Here is an 18,809-nt window from a genome sequence, read left to right as displayed (position 1 = left end):
AATTGTTTTCATCGCATTTCGTTTCTTTGGTTTAGTTCATACACCCAACCAACCATATAAACCTTCCTACATCAAGCTTAGTTTCTATCATCCTTTATCTTTGTGGTTGGATCCCCTACTCCCACTATACTTGTGTAGTGCTTAATGTGTTTTATACATATTGTTTTATTCGGGTCTAGTATCAACGACTGTGAAAACCCCCTATCATCGTACTACATTCATTAAAAGTTCAAAAAAACATAGACGTATGCCCTCTTACTCCTATTGTTGCAAGGAAGGGCACTTGAGAATTTGATCAACGCCAATGCAACTCTTCTTAACCTTCCAATAGTCTCAGTGAGAAGTGACCATATAAGAGAATTTGATCAACTTGGGTTCGATTCCCTCTGTTAGAAATATAGAATAATACACAACTTCTCAGCTCTTAGGAAACCTCAACAAAATAGGGTGGTTGATAGAAAAAATCACAATTTGGAAGAAATGGTTAGGAGTATGCTTACTGAAAAGGGATTAGCTAATTATTATTGGGTGAAGCAGTCAACACAACTAATTACGTACTAAACAAATGTCTTATTCGACCTATATTAAAGAAAAACTCCCTATGAGCTATATAAAGGAAGGGAGCCAAGTATCTCGTATCTTAGACAATTTGGATGCAAGTATTTTATTCATAACAAATGTGTTATGTGGTTGAAGAAAGTATACATATTGTTTTCGATGAAACGGATGATGGCGAGGGAGCCTATCCAAAGTATTGAAGAAAATTAATAATAAAAAAATAAAGCAATACTTTCCAAAGGAATTACCAATTTACTCTCCCACTAATGGCTTAACATCTATTTTTAAGGAGTTTCAAAATAAAATAACAAAATCCTCATAACAACATTATTAGTATCAAACAAGAGGTATACAAACTAGATCTTAAAATGTTTTTTCATTCTCTACTTTTTTGTCTCTTGTAGAACCAAAGGATATTAAGAAAGTTATAAAAGAACCAGAATGATCATTGCGATGCAAAGCGAATTATACGAGTATGAAAGAATCAAAGTTTGAGACTTAGTTGAAAAACCACAAGATGACATTATTATTGGAACATGGTGGATCTTTAGTTACAAACACAATAAAGATGGTGAGATAATCATAAAAAAGTAAGGTTAATACCACAGCGTTATAATCAAGAGGAAGGCATTGACTACGATGAAACTTTTGCTCTTGTTGCTCAATTAGTAGTTTGCTTTTTCTTCTTACATGAGTATAAAACTATATCAAATGGATGTTAAATATTCATTTTTAAATGGTTATTTACAAGAATAGGTATATGTTAAAAAACCCTCTATCTTCGTAAATGTTAATCCACCGAATAATGTGTTCAAACTAAATAAAGCACTCTACGCTTTGAAACAAGCTCCAAAGGCTTAGTACATGGTTATCAGAATCTCGATTTTGATCTCCAATAATTCTATTTAGAATCTTAATGTTGGTAGAATCGTGCGATCCTATTTAGGTCAAAAATTTAGGTGGTAGGATCATAACACGATTCTACGATTTAACGATCTGATTCTACCAGGGTCTACAAGGTTAGTTTCAATCATAAAAAAAATTCATATAATCTAGATTTCACTATCACTATAAAATTCAAGTTTTTTGTGATTCGCAGTTTAAAAATAATTATAAAAACAATTATATTTCAAAACCTAACAAAAAGTCAAATAAGTTTTTATTTACACCTTAAACCTAAAGAAAATAACAAATATAATTGATAATTGGTTATCCGAAGCACACTAATACAGCAGGACCACACGATCCTACAATCTAATTCTGCCGATTTGGATCCTACCCCTCCGAAGAATCCTAGGTAGAATCTCGATCATAAGAACTTTAGCTTGGTATGATAGAGTCAGTTCATACTTTCTTGATAAAATAAGAATTTTTAACGAGGGAAGATTGATAAGACTCTATGTTTTAATTTTAGAGATAAAGATATTCTTATTGTTCTAGTTTATCCTAATGACATTTTATTTGGATCTACTAATGAATCTCTGTGCATTAAATGTTTCAAACATTATGTGCAAGCAATTTGAAATAAGCATGAGGGGTGATTTGACATTCTTTCTTGGACTTCAAATAAAGTAAAAGAAGAACGACATATTATTTGCGAGAGTAAGAGAAAATTTCACATAGGCGGCTTGAGGTTTAGTTTTATTTCACATAGGTGTCCTGAGGTTTTCATAATTACAAAGAGGTGGCCTCTAACTTTGAACTTTGGTGAAGGTATGTTTATTAGCAAAAAAAAATTTAATAATTAATATTTTAGTTTTTTTATGTTAACTATGTGTTTCATACTTAAATTTTTAACCTTTTTTCTTGTAAAATTTAAATCGATTACATGTTAATTTTTTAATGTTTAATTGATATAATAACTACGTATAATACTTTGTTTTAATTTTATTTATTTATTATTAGAAAATCTAATAGATTAGTTATTTGATTGTGTTAAAAAAATTGTGTTTAACAAGAATGTTAGTTTTGTTATACGTATATTGTTTACGCAAACTTGAAGAAATATCTCTTGTAAAGCCGATAATTTATCCCATCTTTGCTTTCTGCAAAAACTTTATTGTTTCTCAAATTGAGAGCTTTCAAGAAATGAGCGACAAGAATCCAAGAAAAATAGAAGACAAATTTTTGTTCTTTTAAATTTTGTATGGTTAAATGTTCATTTTTAGGATATTCATTTATAGTACGATCGTGTTAGCTAGTTAAATATCAACTAGTATAAGCAAAAAAAACTTGTGAATCTTACAAATATTGGCTAGAACTAAGTCTTAAAATAGATTTGATTATTTTATATTGCTAAGAGTACATGAAACACCATTTTCAATATCAACTAAAATGCATAAACAATAAGGTTTTTATTATACCTTAACAATAATATTGAAGTTATCATTAATAAATTAAAATATTAATTTAAATAAAAAAAGGTAGATAAACAAAAAAATGTTTATATTTTTTAGAATAATTAAATGATTAAATTTATTATGTATACTTTTTTTAAAAAAATTAATTAAATAAAATTAAAACAAAGTGTGATATGTCAATAATATTTCAATTGACAATAAAATGAAAAATAACATGTAATGGTTTTAAACTTTTAATTTTACAAGAAAAAAAAAGTTAATAGAATTTATGGAAAATTAAACAAAAAAATTAAGAAGGATTTCCATTAACAATTAGAAAAATTGAATTTAAAATATATTTTTCTTACAAAAATAGATTTTCACTTAATTTTAGAGTTATAGGTCACCTATTTGTAATTATGAAAATTTCAAGCCACTTAAGTGAAATTTGGCTTAACCTCAGGCCACCTATGTGAAATTTACTCTAGAGTAAATATGTCAAAGACCTTCTTAAGAAATATAACATGGACCAGTGCAAATACTCCTTTGAGTTCAACAATCAGCCTAGATCAAGATCTTAATGGTAAGAACATTGATTAAACGTCATATAGATGTATGAATAGTTCATTATATTTAATTAACTGTTAGTCGTCCAGATATTATGTTTACTGCCTATTTATCTGCGAGATTTTAATCTAACCCATAGGAATCTCATTTTAAGTGTTGTTAAGAGAATTTTTAGATATCTACATGGGGCTAAAGACTTTGATTTATGGTACCCTTAGTAGTAGTTATTTTTGCTTTAATTGGATTTTTTGATGAAGACTATGAAAGTATAAAGTTGAGAGGAAAAGCACATCATAATAATGTCAAATCCTAGGATCATCTTTGATCTCTAAGCATTCGAAGAAACAAAATTCAATGGCTTTATCAAATGTAGAAGTTGAGTACATTGTAGCACGAGCATGTACCTTACAAATATTGTGGATTACAGAGATCTTGGAATCAATTTCAAAGCATTCCAATAAAATGTGACAACACGAGTTTTATTTGTATCACAAAGAATCTAGTACAATATTTGGTATTAGACACGTTGAGGTACATCATCATTCTATACGCGTAATTGCACTCTTAATACTCCTCTCTTCACGTCACCTATTTATCTGATATCCCTTAATTGTTTTCTGATTTTTCCTCACCTTTCACTTCATTGCCCTAAGTCCTAACTAGTCCAATCTCAATTTTTTCCCATAACATATTTCTTTTTCCTTTGGAAAACAAGAAAATTTCATTTTCCTACAAAGCTCATTAATGGAGCCCAAAAGAAAGATCACATGATCATCAAAGAAAAAGAACCAAGAATCACCAGCACACTCTCCGGCCCTTGAAATACCCAAATTACCCATTTCCTCTCCATTATCCCCACCATCTACTATTGATGTACCCAAACAATGGTTTAAAAACCATACGGCTTTTGAAAAATAGGTAGATGTTTTCAAGAATCATACACTTTCCTATGTAGATTTGCTAGATTATACCTTCTTCCTCTTTAAAGATCTTGAAATTGTTTCATCTTTCATTGAGTCCTCACTTGGTAAACTTCTTGAATTGTGCTCTTTCACTTAAAATCATTCATCCCAAAGGCACTTCTCATGAGTTGGTAATTGACGCCCAACTCATCATCATGTGGAAGATAGCCTCCAAACGACACTTGATTATGCTTCTTTGATTTTCTCTCACATGCGCTATTGCAATTCCTACTTTCGTATAAACTGCTAAATATATCTAACTTGTAACCCACTCATTTTTTATTGGATTTGAGATCAATGAAAATTTACAGTTCAACACACAATTATAAACATGTTCAAGGGAAAATAAAAATTCCGAGCAAATTTACCAGTGGCAGTAACTCTTGATTTACTGGTGCCTTAAATTCATCCAGCTAACACAGTATAAATATCTGAACAGTTTGTTTAGGAAACTTAACAACAAAAGCCCAATAGACCTGAAGTGGCGATAGAGATGTATAGGGGGAGATTAACAAGTTTCATCCAGAATTACAGGTTCCAGGGCCAAGAATAATTGCATGAAAAACTACAATTAACCCCGGAAAACGATTACCTACAAAATGACAATAGAAGGGACACAATCTCTTAAAATATTACAAGAGCATTGTGTACGAATCCAACACAAAAAGATTGTTGATCACAATAAAGAATGATGAATTTCGCAACCACAGCCTCTGATGAAACTTATTGAACTATTCATTTAGCTCAACAAGCACAACCTCCTCTCTGCTCAGTTTCAGGAACTGCTTCGGGAATGCCTTGAAAGTATCTGAAGACAAGATGGAACACAGGTCAAAACACAGGAAGTACAAACAGATGTTGAAGCCTGAAAGGATGCAAGTAATGATTCTGAATGCAATGTCACAAGTCTTTAAGCTGAGGGAGATTACGCCATGTTGATGCGTTGATGTGCACTCCACCTCTTAAGGTCACTTTTATAAACTTTAAGCTCATTAGAGAGACTTGATTTTCATGAAAGCTAGAGATAAATTCATTCTCGGTTTTCTTTTCAAATACTAGTAGAAATAAAAATCTAAACGCAGCTCTACTTTTGAGGCATAAAACCCAAAAACGCTGCTATTAAATGCTCAAATGAAAGGCAGGGGACACCTATTCGAGGTGCGTTAACGAAGACACGATTCACATAGCTAGAAAAAAGTGGTTTTGTAAATACATGCCACAAATGCCATAAAAAGTGGCAGGCTTATACACGTATACACTCTTCAATTCAGATCTTCTAAATAAAAAAATAAGTCTCAAGAGATTTGACCATTTCTTTCTCTCGAGTCTGCTTTTACTAGAGTTGTGGAAATTGAGTTTTCTGATATATTGGATGACTTGTAAAATGGGTTATACTCTTTGTGACATCATAATAACCTTTTGCAAATGTGTCACTTCTTCTGGAAGTCTGTTCTTGAAATATAAGTTGTATTATACAATGAATGAGCATGTATTGAGAAAGGCATTAATTTAATCAGTAACAGGTAGCATTGCAACATAAAACACAACAGGAAGCATTGCAACATAAAACACAACAGGAAGCATTGCAACATAAAACACAGCTGGTAGCATAACAGAAATTATTTTATTTCCCAATTTAATAAAATCAAAAATTTTAAAAATGGATTGGGGCGGAGCGGAGCCGGGCAGAGCGGGTTAAACAGGCTCTTGACCTAGCATGACCTCTAAAAATTTTTGTTTGACCCGACCTGGCTTGACCCTTTAAGAAATTGCCCCACCCCCCCCTACCCTGCCCCATTATAAACCGCTAGCTTCTACCTCCTCATCACAACGAAAGTTTCTGGGATGATGACGATTGTTCAACCTTAAGAGTTTTTTCTTCCTTCCACTACTTAATCTTTAAGCTTCAAACTCCATAAAAAGAAAAGTGTAAAACATAGTAAAAGCAAATGAGGTGATAGGAATTGGTTGAGGAAAATATGTGTCCAGTGTGCATTACAACACTGTAAGTAATTTCATTTTTGAGTTTTCTTCTAAGTATGTTCTTCCTATTCATTTCAACCTATTGATTGTGGACTTTATAGAAATTTTTTCTTCTCTTGAATCCAGCTTTGTCTTGGAGAATTAGTTTTTTTTAAGTTTTTAATCACAATTATTAGTATCCATATATCAGTAAATTTTCAATTTTGCAAAATCTTTGCTGACTAAAATAATTCACAATCTGTTTTAAGGTCTTTCGGGGTTTAAAATTTGAAATGTATGTAAAGTTTCTTGTGTAATAATGACATTAGAATAATGAAATGTATTGTAGTTTCTTGTGTTATATGAGTTTAATTTTTTTTTTTTTTGCTAAAATTTAACACAACTACATAAACAAGTTAATTCGCGAAGTAATGAAAAATTGTTGATGCTGGAAGAAAGGATGAATTGATGTGTTTTTGTTTTCAAATTAAATTCAAGAAGGGTGTAAAATTTCTTGTTCCTTTATAATATGTATATTGTAATACTACTGAACTAGAACTGTGAACTCCATGCTTAGTTAGTTGCTTCGATTAAGTTTTATCTATCGCATCCTGGATACTTATTAGCTCATCTATTGCTTTACACAGGATGCAAATCTTATTGATTTTCCTGGTTCTTATGGCTGATTCCCGGTACTCTAATACTTTTGATAAATTGCATATTTCAAACATAAAAGGGAGCATTATCAACAATTTGGGTAGAAAGTTAGTGTTTTATGTTCTGTGTAATGAACAAAGGCCTATCCTCTTGTTTGTTCACTAAGCAGAACAACTCATGTATGCACACTTCAAAATGTCGCATTTGTTAAGAGTAAGCATAATAAGTTTTGTTAAGTATATCATTTACCTGGACTCCTTGAGGTTACAAGATTACAACTAGAAAACTGAAATGCAAAAACTGGGAATCTCCAAAGCTGGCTCAATCTTATATGCATATAGATCACTTCAATGAAGATAAACTTTTATTATAATTTTATGTGCGCAAAGCTTTTAGAATAAAATCCATTTTTTAAACTTGTTAAAAGGATGTTGTCTTTCCAGTAATACTATAACTCAAGTAGTGCAAGTAATTACCTATACTAATAGAATATGTAAGGATGGACGAGATTGAAAAATTTGTAGATCTCATTGCTGAAAATAGTTTAATCGTAAAGTACAACCTTGAAAACAGACACTAAAAAAGCAATTAGTCAGTCCTACCCTAGACGTTATTGAATCACCACGTGCTGCTATTTTCCAATAACCTATGATGAAAAGGCTGTTGGTGCGGCATGCAGGTGTAGTTGCAGACATGGTTCTAGTTGGTTGCGCATGTGTATGAGTAATAAGTAATGATATGGCTAAAATTAATACTCAAAAATTTCATATTGTTAAACACAAATTTATGACGTAAGAATTAGAAAAGAAAAAGATAAACAAGTCTATATTGAAGGTTTAGCAAGTGAAGAAGCTATTAAGTACTCATTTGCCCCCCTCAGATATTTACATTTAGTGCACCACACAATTTAAGGATTGGTGTTTAGGGAATAAGACAAAATGTCAAATGCATGGATGGTATGAAAAAAGAGATAAATGTGTGTATGAGAATTACCGGAGAATGTGAGGTCATTTCCCAAAAATAGAAAAGTAGCAAACTCAATGGAATGGAAATTTTAGGAACGTAGCTCAGTAGTGGAACAGAGGGAGATTTGAGGGATCTTTGTGCTAAACATGATGAGAAACTCAAGTAAGTCAGAGTTGTGATTTTAACACAAAAGTGTATTGATTGTGCTCTATTGGGCTTATCTTTCATATTATCTTTCTTTTTGTTGTCATAATAGCCTTTTGATGTGTACATTTTATAAATTAAAGGTGTGAAAGTTTATTAACACCTTCCCAACATTCATACTTCCCCTCCCCTCCACAGCGCCTACATATTATTTACGTCTTCTTTGCTCAAGATGGACATAGATATTTAGAAAATGAATTATATATTCATAGAATGCTATTTCTTCTGTAAATTTCTAGTTCCGGTAAACTGCATTCACATAGCTTACTAAAATCGTTTCTATCTTTAGTTTAAAAAGTACTTGGTCATATTACTGTGACTGTTGTCAGTTTCCTGTCACTTTTGAGATACTATTTAAAAATTGAAATAAAAGACAAACATTGTACAGGTCCCCCAATAAAATGAACAAAGAATTTCCTGAAACTTCTCTTAGTAGATCTTCCTGGTCCTACAATTCTGTGTATTATCTGCAGTTAAAATCGTGCTAAACTTCCTCTACAATCTCTTATTATAAGAGTTTGAAAATTAAAAACAAGCCAGACATCTCGAGGATTGTAGTCTGCAATCCCTTAATGATTGAGATAAGTAGCTATTCAGGAATTGACCTTTCAAATTCATGCTTTTTAGGAATTTATCTTGGTTAGATTATCAGGGTAATTCAGGTTGGGATCAAATTTCTGGTTTCAAAAAATAGATAATCTGAATGTTCTGTTCAGCTTCGCTCCAATTTGCTTTCAAATCTCATGACAAGTTTGTTACTTGCAATGCCTCATATATTTTTTTTTATCTCAGAATTTAATTAAGTCATTATATGTGAAAAATAAGCAATTTTAACTGGTGGTGTACAAAGCTGGATGCTCTTGTGCTTAATATTGACATGAAAGCAAATATTAGTTGATCCGAGTTCAATCAAGGATCTAATTATCAATATAGTGGTGCGCACTGCTCAAGCATGGTTAAAATGCCTTCTCTCAACCATAATGTATACTGTGTTATATTAGTTGTTTACATGCCTTATTCTTTCTTGGTGGTTTGTCTTATGAGGTAGTTTATACTTTATTGTGTTAAATTAGCCTAGACTTATTGTGAATGCCAGCATAACACAAGTGCACACACTTTATAAGCAATTGAGATATATACCATCCCAAAACCATATGGCAATGGGAAGAAGGTCTTTAATTCCTTATAAAGTGTGCACACTATCTTTTAATTTGTCGATGTGGGATAAACCATCCCAACACCTCCCTCACATGCGAACCCCCGTCAAGTTCACATGTAGGAGTAATCAATTAGGGTAGGAACGTCATTCTTTCCGGACCTACCATTTTTAAATTCTTGATCGAACCATCGACTCGGATACCATGTTAAATTAGGCTGGACTTATTGTGAATGCCAGCATATTAACAAGGGACACAAGTGCACGCACTTCATAAGCCAAGGAGATATATACCATCCCAAAACCATATGGCAATGGGAAGAAGGTCTCCAATGCCTTATAAAATGTGCACACTGTCTTTTAATTTGTCGATGTGGGATAAACCATCCCAAAATATTGTAACATGCTTCTCTTTTTGTGGCGCCATGCAGTTCTAAAAGCATAACAATAACTTGAAAATTTTCCAAATTGTACAACTTCTCTTTAAGTGGCCTCATGCTGCTCTAAAAGAATAAGAATGACTTGAAAACATCTTTTTAATGATATCCAAAAATATCTTCAATTAGAAGAGACAGGATTTCCTTCAATTTAGTAAGGAATTAAGCTATTGGCTTCGGTATGATATTTAGTGAGATACAGTGATACCATCATCCTGGAATTCAGTCAGTTTGTATTTCAGCTAAAATTTCCAGACTTCTTTTTCTTTGTTCCCTGTTTGCTTTTCACTCTGCAGCTTCTGTTGAGATGTTTTTCAGGGTTCCTACAGCTCCAACCTCATCTTGGATTTTAAAGTTGCTTTCTTGTGAGACTTAATATGAAGGTTAATGATAGAATTTAGGATTTTGATTATTTTGTGACTTTTGTCTAGTAGGCAAGTTTGTGAAACCTCATGGTGGCTATATTGCACCTTTATGGTTTCTATGATTATCAACATATCCATTTGAGTGCTTTACATTTTGATGCATATTAATTATGATGAAGCTTCTAAGGGTATAGATGCTGATTTGGTGGTGCATATATCTTTTTGATATCTAGTGAAGGCTTTCCCCAAGGATGATCCTAGCAAGGCAATACATCTTATTGCCTTCTTGGGTAGGGTATCAGATTCGAAGACCTATATGGTGAAAGGTCAGATATCTAGTTCGGTGGATACCTTATTTCTAAAACTCATTTAATTCTTGTGCCAATAGTATAATGTAGACTGTAAACTTTGCAAAATGAGACTTGTGAGTTTTTGAACTTCATTGACAAACCTTCCATGGGGGTAAATGTTCTTGCAGGAAAATGCATTGGCCCATCATTTCAGTGAGTTATGTTTGTCAGTAGTACCTCATTCCTTAAATGAAAACATGATATCTTTTGACCATGGTACTATCTCTTTTACACGACATAGAAGTAAACTCATTGTAGGACTTTTTTTTGTATTTATCTAACACTTCTAGAGTGTTCTTTTGCTTTCTGATTCTGTGTACACTTAGTTTATGTTATTATCACTTAAACAAACAAAATCTAAAATAATTAATTACTTAAGAGTAGTCTATCACTGGCCTTTAACACGTCAGGTTGTGAGAGTGTACTCAATATTCATATTCCCCATTGATACAGGGTATCCCTTGTCTCTACCCCCATTAGCAACACCCAACACCCAAAACCCTTCATACTCTTTCCAACACCAATTCCAATCCCCTTATGCTAGTAATCTGAAACCTATATTTTGGGATTCACCAAGTTCAATGGGGTTCAGAACTATGAATGCTGAAGCTCTAACAAGGTGGCCAAGCACATCAAATGCAAAAAAACAAAATGCGAGAAAGAACGATTATTTTTAAGTTGCGTTTTTGTGCATTCAAAAATTTAACAAACATTTTCTATATCTTTAGCAAAGTTGCCTTTTCGAAACTATTTGAGAAGCCTTACAGACATTCTGACGGAGAGAAACCTTTTGAATTGTCAGCATAAAGCAATGACGGTGTTTTACAACCATTTTTGGGGGCTTTTGAAATTTTCAAAAAATTCCAGCAAGGAAAAACAAGCTTAATATTTTTATGGTCCATAGTATAATGACATGTACAGATCCCACTAATTGTACATCAACAAAAATCTATCCACAATATTCTTTCCAAAAGGAACAATTTAATGTTAAAGAAACAAGAAATTCAGAAGATAGTGGTTATGGCTGAGATAAAATTGGACGTTCTAACTATAGAGACATAATCTGCTTCTGAAGATGCACATGATGTAGAGATGCAGATCTAAAAGTAACAAACCAGTTGTAGATTAACTTACATGTCTTGCTCACGCTCATTGGCTAATGCAGCTTTGGCAATACAAAGAAAAGCAGCATCAACATTGATATCCTCTTTTGCTGAAGTCTCAAAATAAGGTATATTCCCCTTTGATGCACACCAATCCCTGGCTTTCTTCTCAGAGACCTGTAATAGCATCAGCAATAGCCTAGATATATAGAACAACAAAGAACATCTACTTTAACAACTAACAAAAATACTTACCACTCTGCTATTACCACCGTCTATGTCAATTTTATTTCCCAGTAAAATAAAAGGGAATGCTTTAGGCTCTGGCGGATTTGCCTATAAAATACAACTTTACATATTAGAAACTCACAAAGTTCAAAAGCACACAAAATAATCTATTTGCATCATTAATGAGAAAATAAAAAATGCCACTCTGGATAATAAGAAATAATATGAGGCCTAAAGAACGAGTACTTTTACTAAATGACTACTTTCAAACACTCGATTCCAAACTCAATGCGCTCCCAATGTCAATTCAACACAACAGACATTCAGCCTATTCTTACTCACAAGGAAATAACCATAAGCACAACAAATAAAGATGAATCATATTAAGGACATAGGTGGAATGGTCAAATTGATTCTGAATCATCCTATGATGGACAGAAGAACACAATCAAAGATGCTGAAATGAATGGGAGGTCTGTAAAGAAGGCAAATGAACTATTTGCTTATCTTGTTACTATACTGCAATTGGATTCTTCCTTCTAAGCGATAACCTTGCACCCGCTCAAAATTTTTTATACATCTTCAGTGATAGCTTTTTGAAGTTAGCACATAATCACCTAAAAAAATTAAAGCCTTAACTTTGGTCTCCCTCTCAAAAGTCCTCCCTTCCCCTCTTTTCTCCATTTCAACGCATCACCACCAGTTGTGCACCACCACCTCACCAGTACAATCCCTTGTACGCACCACCAAAACCAAGGATAGGAGCAAGTCGTGCATTTAAGCCACAACCACCAGCTCACGCGTGTCTCCGACTCCACGCACAGCCACCAAGAAACCTATTTCCACCTTCTCATTGCCATCAACAAGGCATCATCACTATTTGCGACCGTCAGTAACACCAATGTACCCTTTTCATTTCTCATTCTTCATTCATCCCATTGTGCAGAATATTTAAGAGGAAGGTTATACCCTTTTTTTATACATCCATCAACTCTAATAAAGACATGTAATTGTTTCACATTGAAGTAAGTCACCTTAAAAAAATGAAAGTTGCTACGATATAGCTCCCGCTGCCTGTCCTAATCATAAAAAGTTAAAGTGAGGAAGTAGTTGCTTTTTAAAAAGCTTTCATCTCCCATAGCACTCCAATTCCCCTTGAAGACGAATCCTAACCACTCAAATCATCAACTTACACATGCAATCAAGCAGGTCCATGCAGGCATGTACAACTGAATGTACAAAAAAAAAAAAAGCAAAAAGAACAGGATGTAGCGTGCAAATTTCCCCGCTGGGATTATAATGGAATGACCACATAGGTGACACTTATCCCAATTTTCTTGCTTATTCCCTTAATAAATAGAGTTATCAATCTTCCTTCGAGAAAGAGAGCTTATTGCATGATACGTTTTTAGTGATTTATACAAGTATCGTTGAGACTTGAGAAATCCTACAAAGTACTTTCTAGGAGCATAACCATAACAAAAATTTTAAATGCTTTCTAAGTACTTGCATTTTGAAGGCAAGAACATTTAGTGTCCATATCTTACATAAGATTTTTCTAGAGATTTTCTCTAAGCAAGTAGGAATAAGAATCGACTTAATCACAAATTATAAAGTGCACATTGTATTCGAGCCGGATAAGACAAGAAATTTGATGGATGCCAAAAGTGGGGAGTGTTTGATTGTTTCTTGATCTCAATTAGTGACATAGTGCAAAAACAAGGCCACATTGTATCACGTCAACCGTGATATAAAGATTTTCCAAAAAAAATGATATTTGTATTGTAAAGGTGTAGAAAACCCATGTTTGAAGCTGCATTAAGGAATATCTCATGTTTTCGACGGATATTTAAGCATAATGATAACCGCATCACCCAAATTACCACATCACCATTTCGTTACCGCGATCACATTAGTGATATGCGTAGGGTAATCAAGTTCACTAAATTAGACATGCTTTCACCTAACCAAATAAACTAAATGAAAAGGTCTTATTTTGTTTCAATTAGATTCAAAAAATTAATCAATCGAATCAATCAAATACCACTTAGAAACTTAAGAGCTAGAGTATAGTACAAAAAGATTTTGTAATAAAACAAAAATGGCATCGAGTGGCAATGCCAGTGAAGATGTAGAAATCAGAAATGCAGCTGATGTATACAAAAATAAAGTAATGGAGTGAATAGAGATGGAAATGTAATTGTATATTGTATTACTACATTACAAATCAAAGATTACCACATTAGATAGAAAACAAAAAAGTAGGACAAGTATTCAACAGGCTTTTTACTCTCGGGAATGAGTTTGTACTCACCATTGTGTATACAGAATAATTAATGCCTTTCTTATTTCCCCTCTTTCCTATTTATACTAGTTTTACCCTTTCTAGAATTATCTTCAAATAGATTATACTCACTTACTAACTCATTAAAATACCAAAGGTACCCCCCAATCCAATATATGACAGACTCACACAATGAAGCCTTATGTAAATTCATATACCTTGATTCAACTCAAACGCTTAATGGAAATTACATCCTAACCTTATTATATAGGCTGAACTCTTAAGTCAAAAAGTAATGATGCTTCAAAATTTATTGGTTATCCAATCTATTAGAGATGGTAGGATTTTAATAAAGGGTGAGGATGCTCTATTAATTAGTTGAGCTAAGAGTTTATTTGAAGGAATGACTAACTTTTGGTAGAACATAGTTCCAACTTTACATATGGAAATGGCATTTATAGAATATAGTTCATTCAATAACACTCAAGATGTGAGATTAAATTATCCTTGAATTTGAGTCTAAAATTTCTATATTCCTATCATCGGGAATGGAACATGAACATAGTCTACAAAATCGTCATATGGACAAGAGGCAAACATTAAGTTACAAAAAATTGGATTGCCCAACTAAGATAAGCCAAAAATGATCCAAATTTATTTGCGTTTTGCCTCCAACTACCACATTTTAGAAGCAAATAGTGCAGCTACTGGATTTATTTGTTGTCTTTTTCCCCAAAAAATATTATTCCTTTTCATTTATTTATAAGGCTTGTTTAGCTTATGAATGGATAAGTCATAAAAGGGGAGCAAAAAGTTTGGGAAAAAAATCCTTATTTTTACAAGGCGTGGATCAGAAAAAAATTTGTTGGAGTGGCCCAAATTAAAGGTACATATCTCCCTTAAAAATTTTGGTACAACTCTTAACTTTCATAACCATCTACCAATTATCACCAACCGTCGGCCACCGTTATGCAACCTTCACCTTCGTACACCCACTGTCATCTTTTTTACCACAATTATTCGGCTGACCAATTTGGCTTTTTGGTGGAAATGATTCCAATGAGAAATGTAGAAGGAAAACAACAGTTTTGCAAGTGAATTTTGAAAGATAGTCTAAACTCCTATCTTTTACTACCATTTGACTATCAAATCTAAAATATTTTATGCAAATATATGAGGATGTGGTTGTTTCAAGTTTGCGATAAGGTAATTTCTAATAGTTTCTCAATAGTGTTGCAATTTTAGGCAGGGGCAAAGCAAAACAAATCCCGAGACCTAGTTTATTTTTCGTGAATTCTGAATCAAGGCCCTTCATAGTTAAAAATAGAGATTTTCTCAACTAAAATAAAAATTCAACACAATTTTAATTTAAGTACTATAATTAAATAAAAACTCAATACAATTTCGAACAATAAAATTGATTTTATAAAAATAACCTAAAATAAGTTGTTAAAAATTAAATTTCAAAAAAGTACTTGGTTGATGGCTAATAATAAAAATGCATAAAAGTCAAAAAAAATAGTAAGTTAAGAAACAAGATGTTGATCTTTTTATAAATTAAGTTGGTGATTATTAATGTTAAGTCAATGAGTGAAAATTAAATGATGTAAGAAAGGTTATTTGGAAGCTGAAGTGTTGCTTTGGAAGAGATAAAAAAGAAGAGAAAAATAATTTAATTAATAGAATTTGATCCAGTAACTATGGATATATTTAGTAAAACTCTAGCCACCTACTTTATCTTAATATAATATTATTTTAATATGATTTTTAATATGGGGCCCTTTAGTTTTTGGCATACTTTAAAAACTGCCCCTGATTTTAGGTTTTGTTTGTGGTGGTTTGAAGACATAAAACGGTCGTGGTTCAAAGGTTATAAAAGAGGATGGAAGAAAGCCAAAATTGAACTAAACTTGAAACAGTAAAGATTTCCTTCCTAATTCCACATTTAAATTTTGCTCCTTAAAAATGTAACCATAAACTTTCAAAGGAATTCAGTTGTACCCTTAGAAACATAAACTCTCACAAATTATCTAGTGCCTAGTGAAAGTCTAATCTTAAGGCTAACAAATGTCTCCCGTTTTGGATCGTTACCACAACGAAGAGAAAAGAGTAATGAGTTGCACAAAGCCAAGGAGGTGATCTTACATCGTTACACGTTAAAAGAGGGCTAGCCCATAAACTTATACCAATATCTAAAATAAATTGAATCCCATAAAAATGTTACATTGAAGCGGTCACATGCAAGAAAAAATGATAGATGTCGAGCATAGAAAATCACACCAGCATTACGCTAGAATATTTTGCAAATTTAACTATGACATTAAGCATACCATAGCATCGTAGCCAACAGCATTAAGACAATTCTAAACACCACTCATGTTAAAATGTTCAAACATTCAATAACTTGATGTCTAGATAAGGACATGCCACTCTGGATGCAACTATGCAAGTAAACTAAGAACTGGGGTCTAAAAGGCACAAACAAAGTGATCAATCACTTGCACTCCTAATTTAGGAGGCTTCACTCTATGGTGGTGTTTGACAAACGGCTGATAGTTGGTTGCTCATATCTGATTACAGTGGTTGATTTGACAAGATAACTGATTTTATTAACTGGTTTGGCCAACTAATTTTGAACCCGCTGCTATGAGCAACTTGTTCAAAAATAGTTTATTCGTAACAATAAGTTGTTTTAACCAGCTAATTTATCAAACATTAGAATTTGATGGTTTAACCATCCAACCTTCTATTTGTATCCAAATAAGCTAAATTGCCCAATAAACTATTTTGCCAAACACCAAATTCGTAATATATTTCTATATCAATATTATTCTTGTAAGAACATATAGAATTATCAAAGTGTTTTATAAATTGATTGTTTTTATCTATATTCATTAAAACGTACAATATTTATTAGAAATGTGAGTTTATAGATTTGTTTTAGAGTTTTGGTTTATATTTAAGGCTCGTGGAGTGCACAAATATTGCTCCAAAACTAAGAAAAGAGAGCATCCCAGACCTGCTTGAGAAACTCGCCATGCCAATTGTCAAGTGTATCAAAAGACTTCATTACATTAACATCATAGACAAGAACACAACAATCTGCACCTCTATAAAATGCAACACCAAGGCTTTGAAACCTTTCTTGTCCAGCAGTATCCCAAATCTGATATTGCACAGCAGAAAACTTGATTACTATGGAGTAATTATACGACTAACAAACAGAAAATGTTCCAAGAAGCATAAAACATACTTGTAGTGTAACAAGTTTGTCATCAATTTGGAGCTCCTTAGTCACAAAATCGGCCCCAATAGTTGCCTTATATTGTTGACTAAACTTATTATGTACATATCTAATTTGCTGTTAACAGAAATAAAACAGGTGACAATATGGAGCCGGAATAAAACGAATCGTTGATTTTTTAAGCTTTGTTTATTTTTGCTCTTTTTTAGCGTCAAAAAACAAGTAATTAAATTAAGGAAAAGTAATGTAAAGTAAACTATAATTTAGAGATCCTGCGCTCGGGTATAGAGTACCTAGAACTACCCTGCTTTTCTCATTAAACCCAGATATAAAAAATCTGAATCTTGAATTACAATAAAAAGAAAAAAAGAAAACACGGACGGATCAATGAATATGCAAAAGAAGGATACTGATTCATCAACGATGTCTTTCCAACTCTGCAATTAATTAACATAAAGCAAAATAAAATAAATCAGAAGAAAACCCTAGAAATTAGAAAAACAAAAAGTAAAAAAGTGGAAGAAAAAGATAAGTACCCACTGTCGCCGAGGACGATGACTTTGAGCAAGGTACGTCGACGAGTGGACATTGAAAATGTGATTTAGCAGAAAATTTTCAATGGATTTGGAGTTGTGTGGATTTTGATTTGGGAAAAATGTTGCAAGTTTTTGAGGGATGAGAAATAGAAAAGGGGCGCCAATTTCGATCTGAAGATGAATTAGTTGTAAATTGAAGAGGAAACGAGACAAAGAAAGGAGAGCCGACAAATTATCCCCACCCACTCTAAATGACAGGTCACCCTAGCTGCGTGACCTCATCTGATCCTTTTTTTTATTTTTATTTTATCAATATACTACTACCTACTTTCTTTTAAAATTGGCAATGAAGAAGGTCACACTTCTCTCGTAACCATAACGTTACCAACTAGAAACTTTAATCGTAGTAATTTAACGATATTTCTGTTCCATTTTACTTTCTTACGATAAATTGAATAAGTGAGAATACAAAAAATTACTCAAATGATTAATTACATGACAATCTTAAAAGGTTAACTTGAATGTAGAGCGTAGGAGTAAATCTTGAATGAGGATTCTTTGAGACTTGAAGGACTTTAGCAATGTGTATACAGAATATCTATTGATGTGTAGCATGTTCGTGTCTTTCTTCTCTTCAAACTTTAACTTATATATTAGTTGAAGCTTCAAATCCTTAACGGTAACTTGCCTTAATTGACTCTATTAACGCCTTAAAATTTCTACCGTTCTTTGTTTCCAAAGTATTTGTTTCTACAATAAAACATGTTAGTACAAGCAATGTATAACGGTAGGAAAAAAAGAAATAACACTAATAATAATATCAATTACTTGCTTAGATTATTTCTATCGATTTTAGGCAAGTAAAATTACCAAATATATAAAGGAACCATT

General features: G+C 32.6%; 1 protein-coding gene across 1 annotated transcript; it reads right to left on the bottom strand.

Moving 5' to 3' along the window:
- Window positions 1–4,778: 4,778 nt before the first annotated feature.
- Window positions 4,779–18,151, bottom strand: LOC130802693 (ras-related protein Rab7). Its single transcript, XM_057666719.1, has 7 exons — window positions 17,919–18,151; window positions 17,793–17,819; window positions 17,392–17,491; window positions 17,158–17,304; window positions 11,882–11,962; window positions 11,658–11,803; window positions 4,779–5,234 (listed from the first exon to the last, which is right to left on the bottom strand). The coding sequence occupies exons 1-7, from the start codon at window positions 17,969–17,971 to the stop codon at window positions 5,171–5,173; spliced, it is 618 nt and encodes a 205-aa protein (XP_057522702.1). The 5' UTR covers window positions 17,972–18,151; the 3' UTR covers window positions 4,779–5,170.
- Window positions 18,152–18,809: the final 658 nt, after the last annotated feature.

This window comes from Amaranthus tricolor, chromosome 16, assembly GCF_026212465.1.
Source record: "Amaranthus tricolor cultivar Red isolate AtriRed21 chromosome 16, ASM2621246v1, whole genome shotgun sequence".
In the NCBI taxonomy this organism is placed as follows: Eukaryota; Viridiplantae; Streptophyta; class Magnoliopsida; order Caryophyllales; family Amaranthaceae; genus Amaranthus; species Amaranthus tricolor.
The sequence above is the reverse complement of the archived record's forward strand: the minus strand, read 5'-3'. Positions and strand labels throughout refer to the sequence as shown.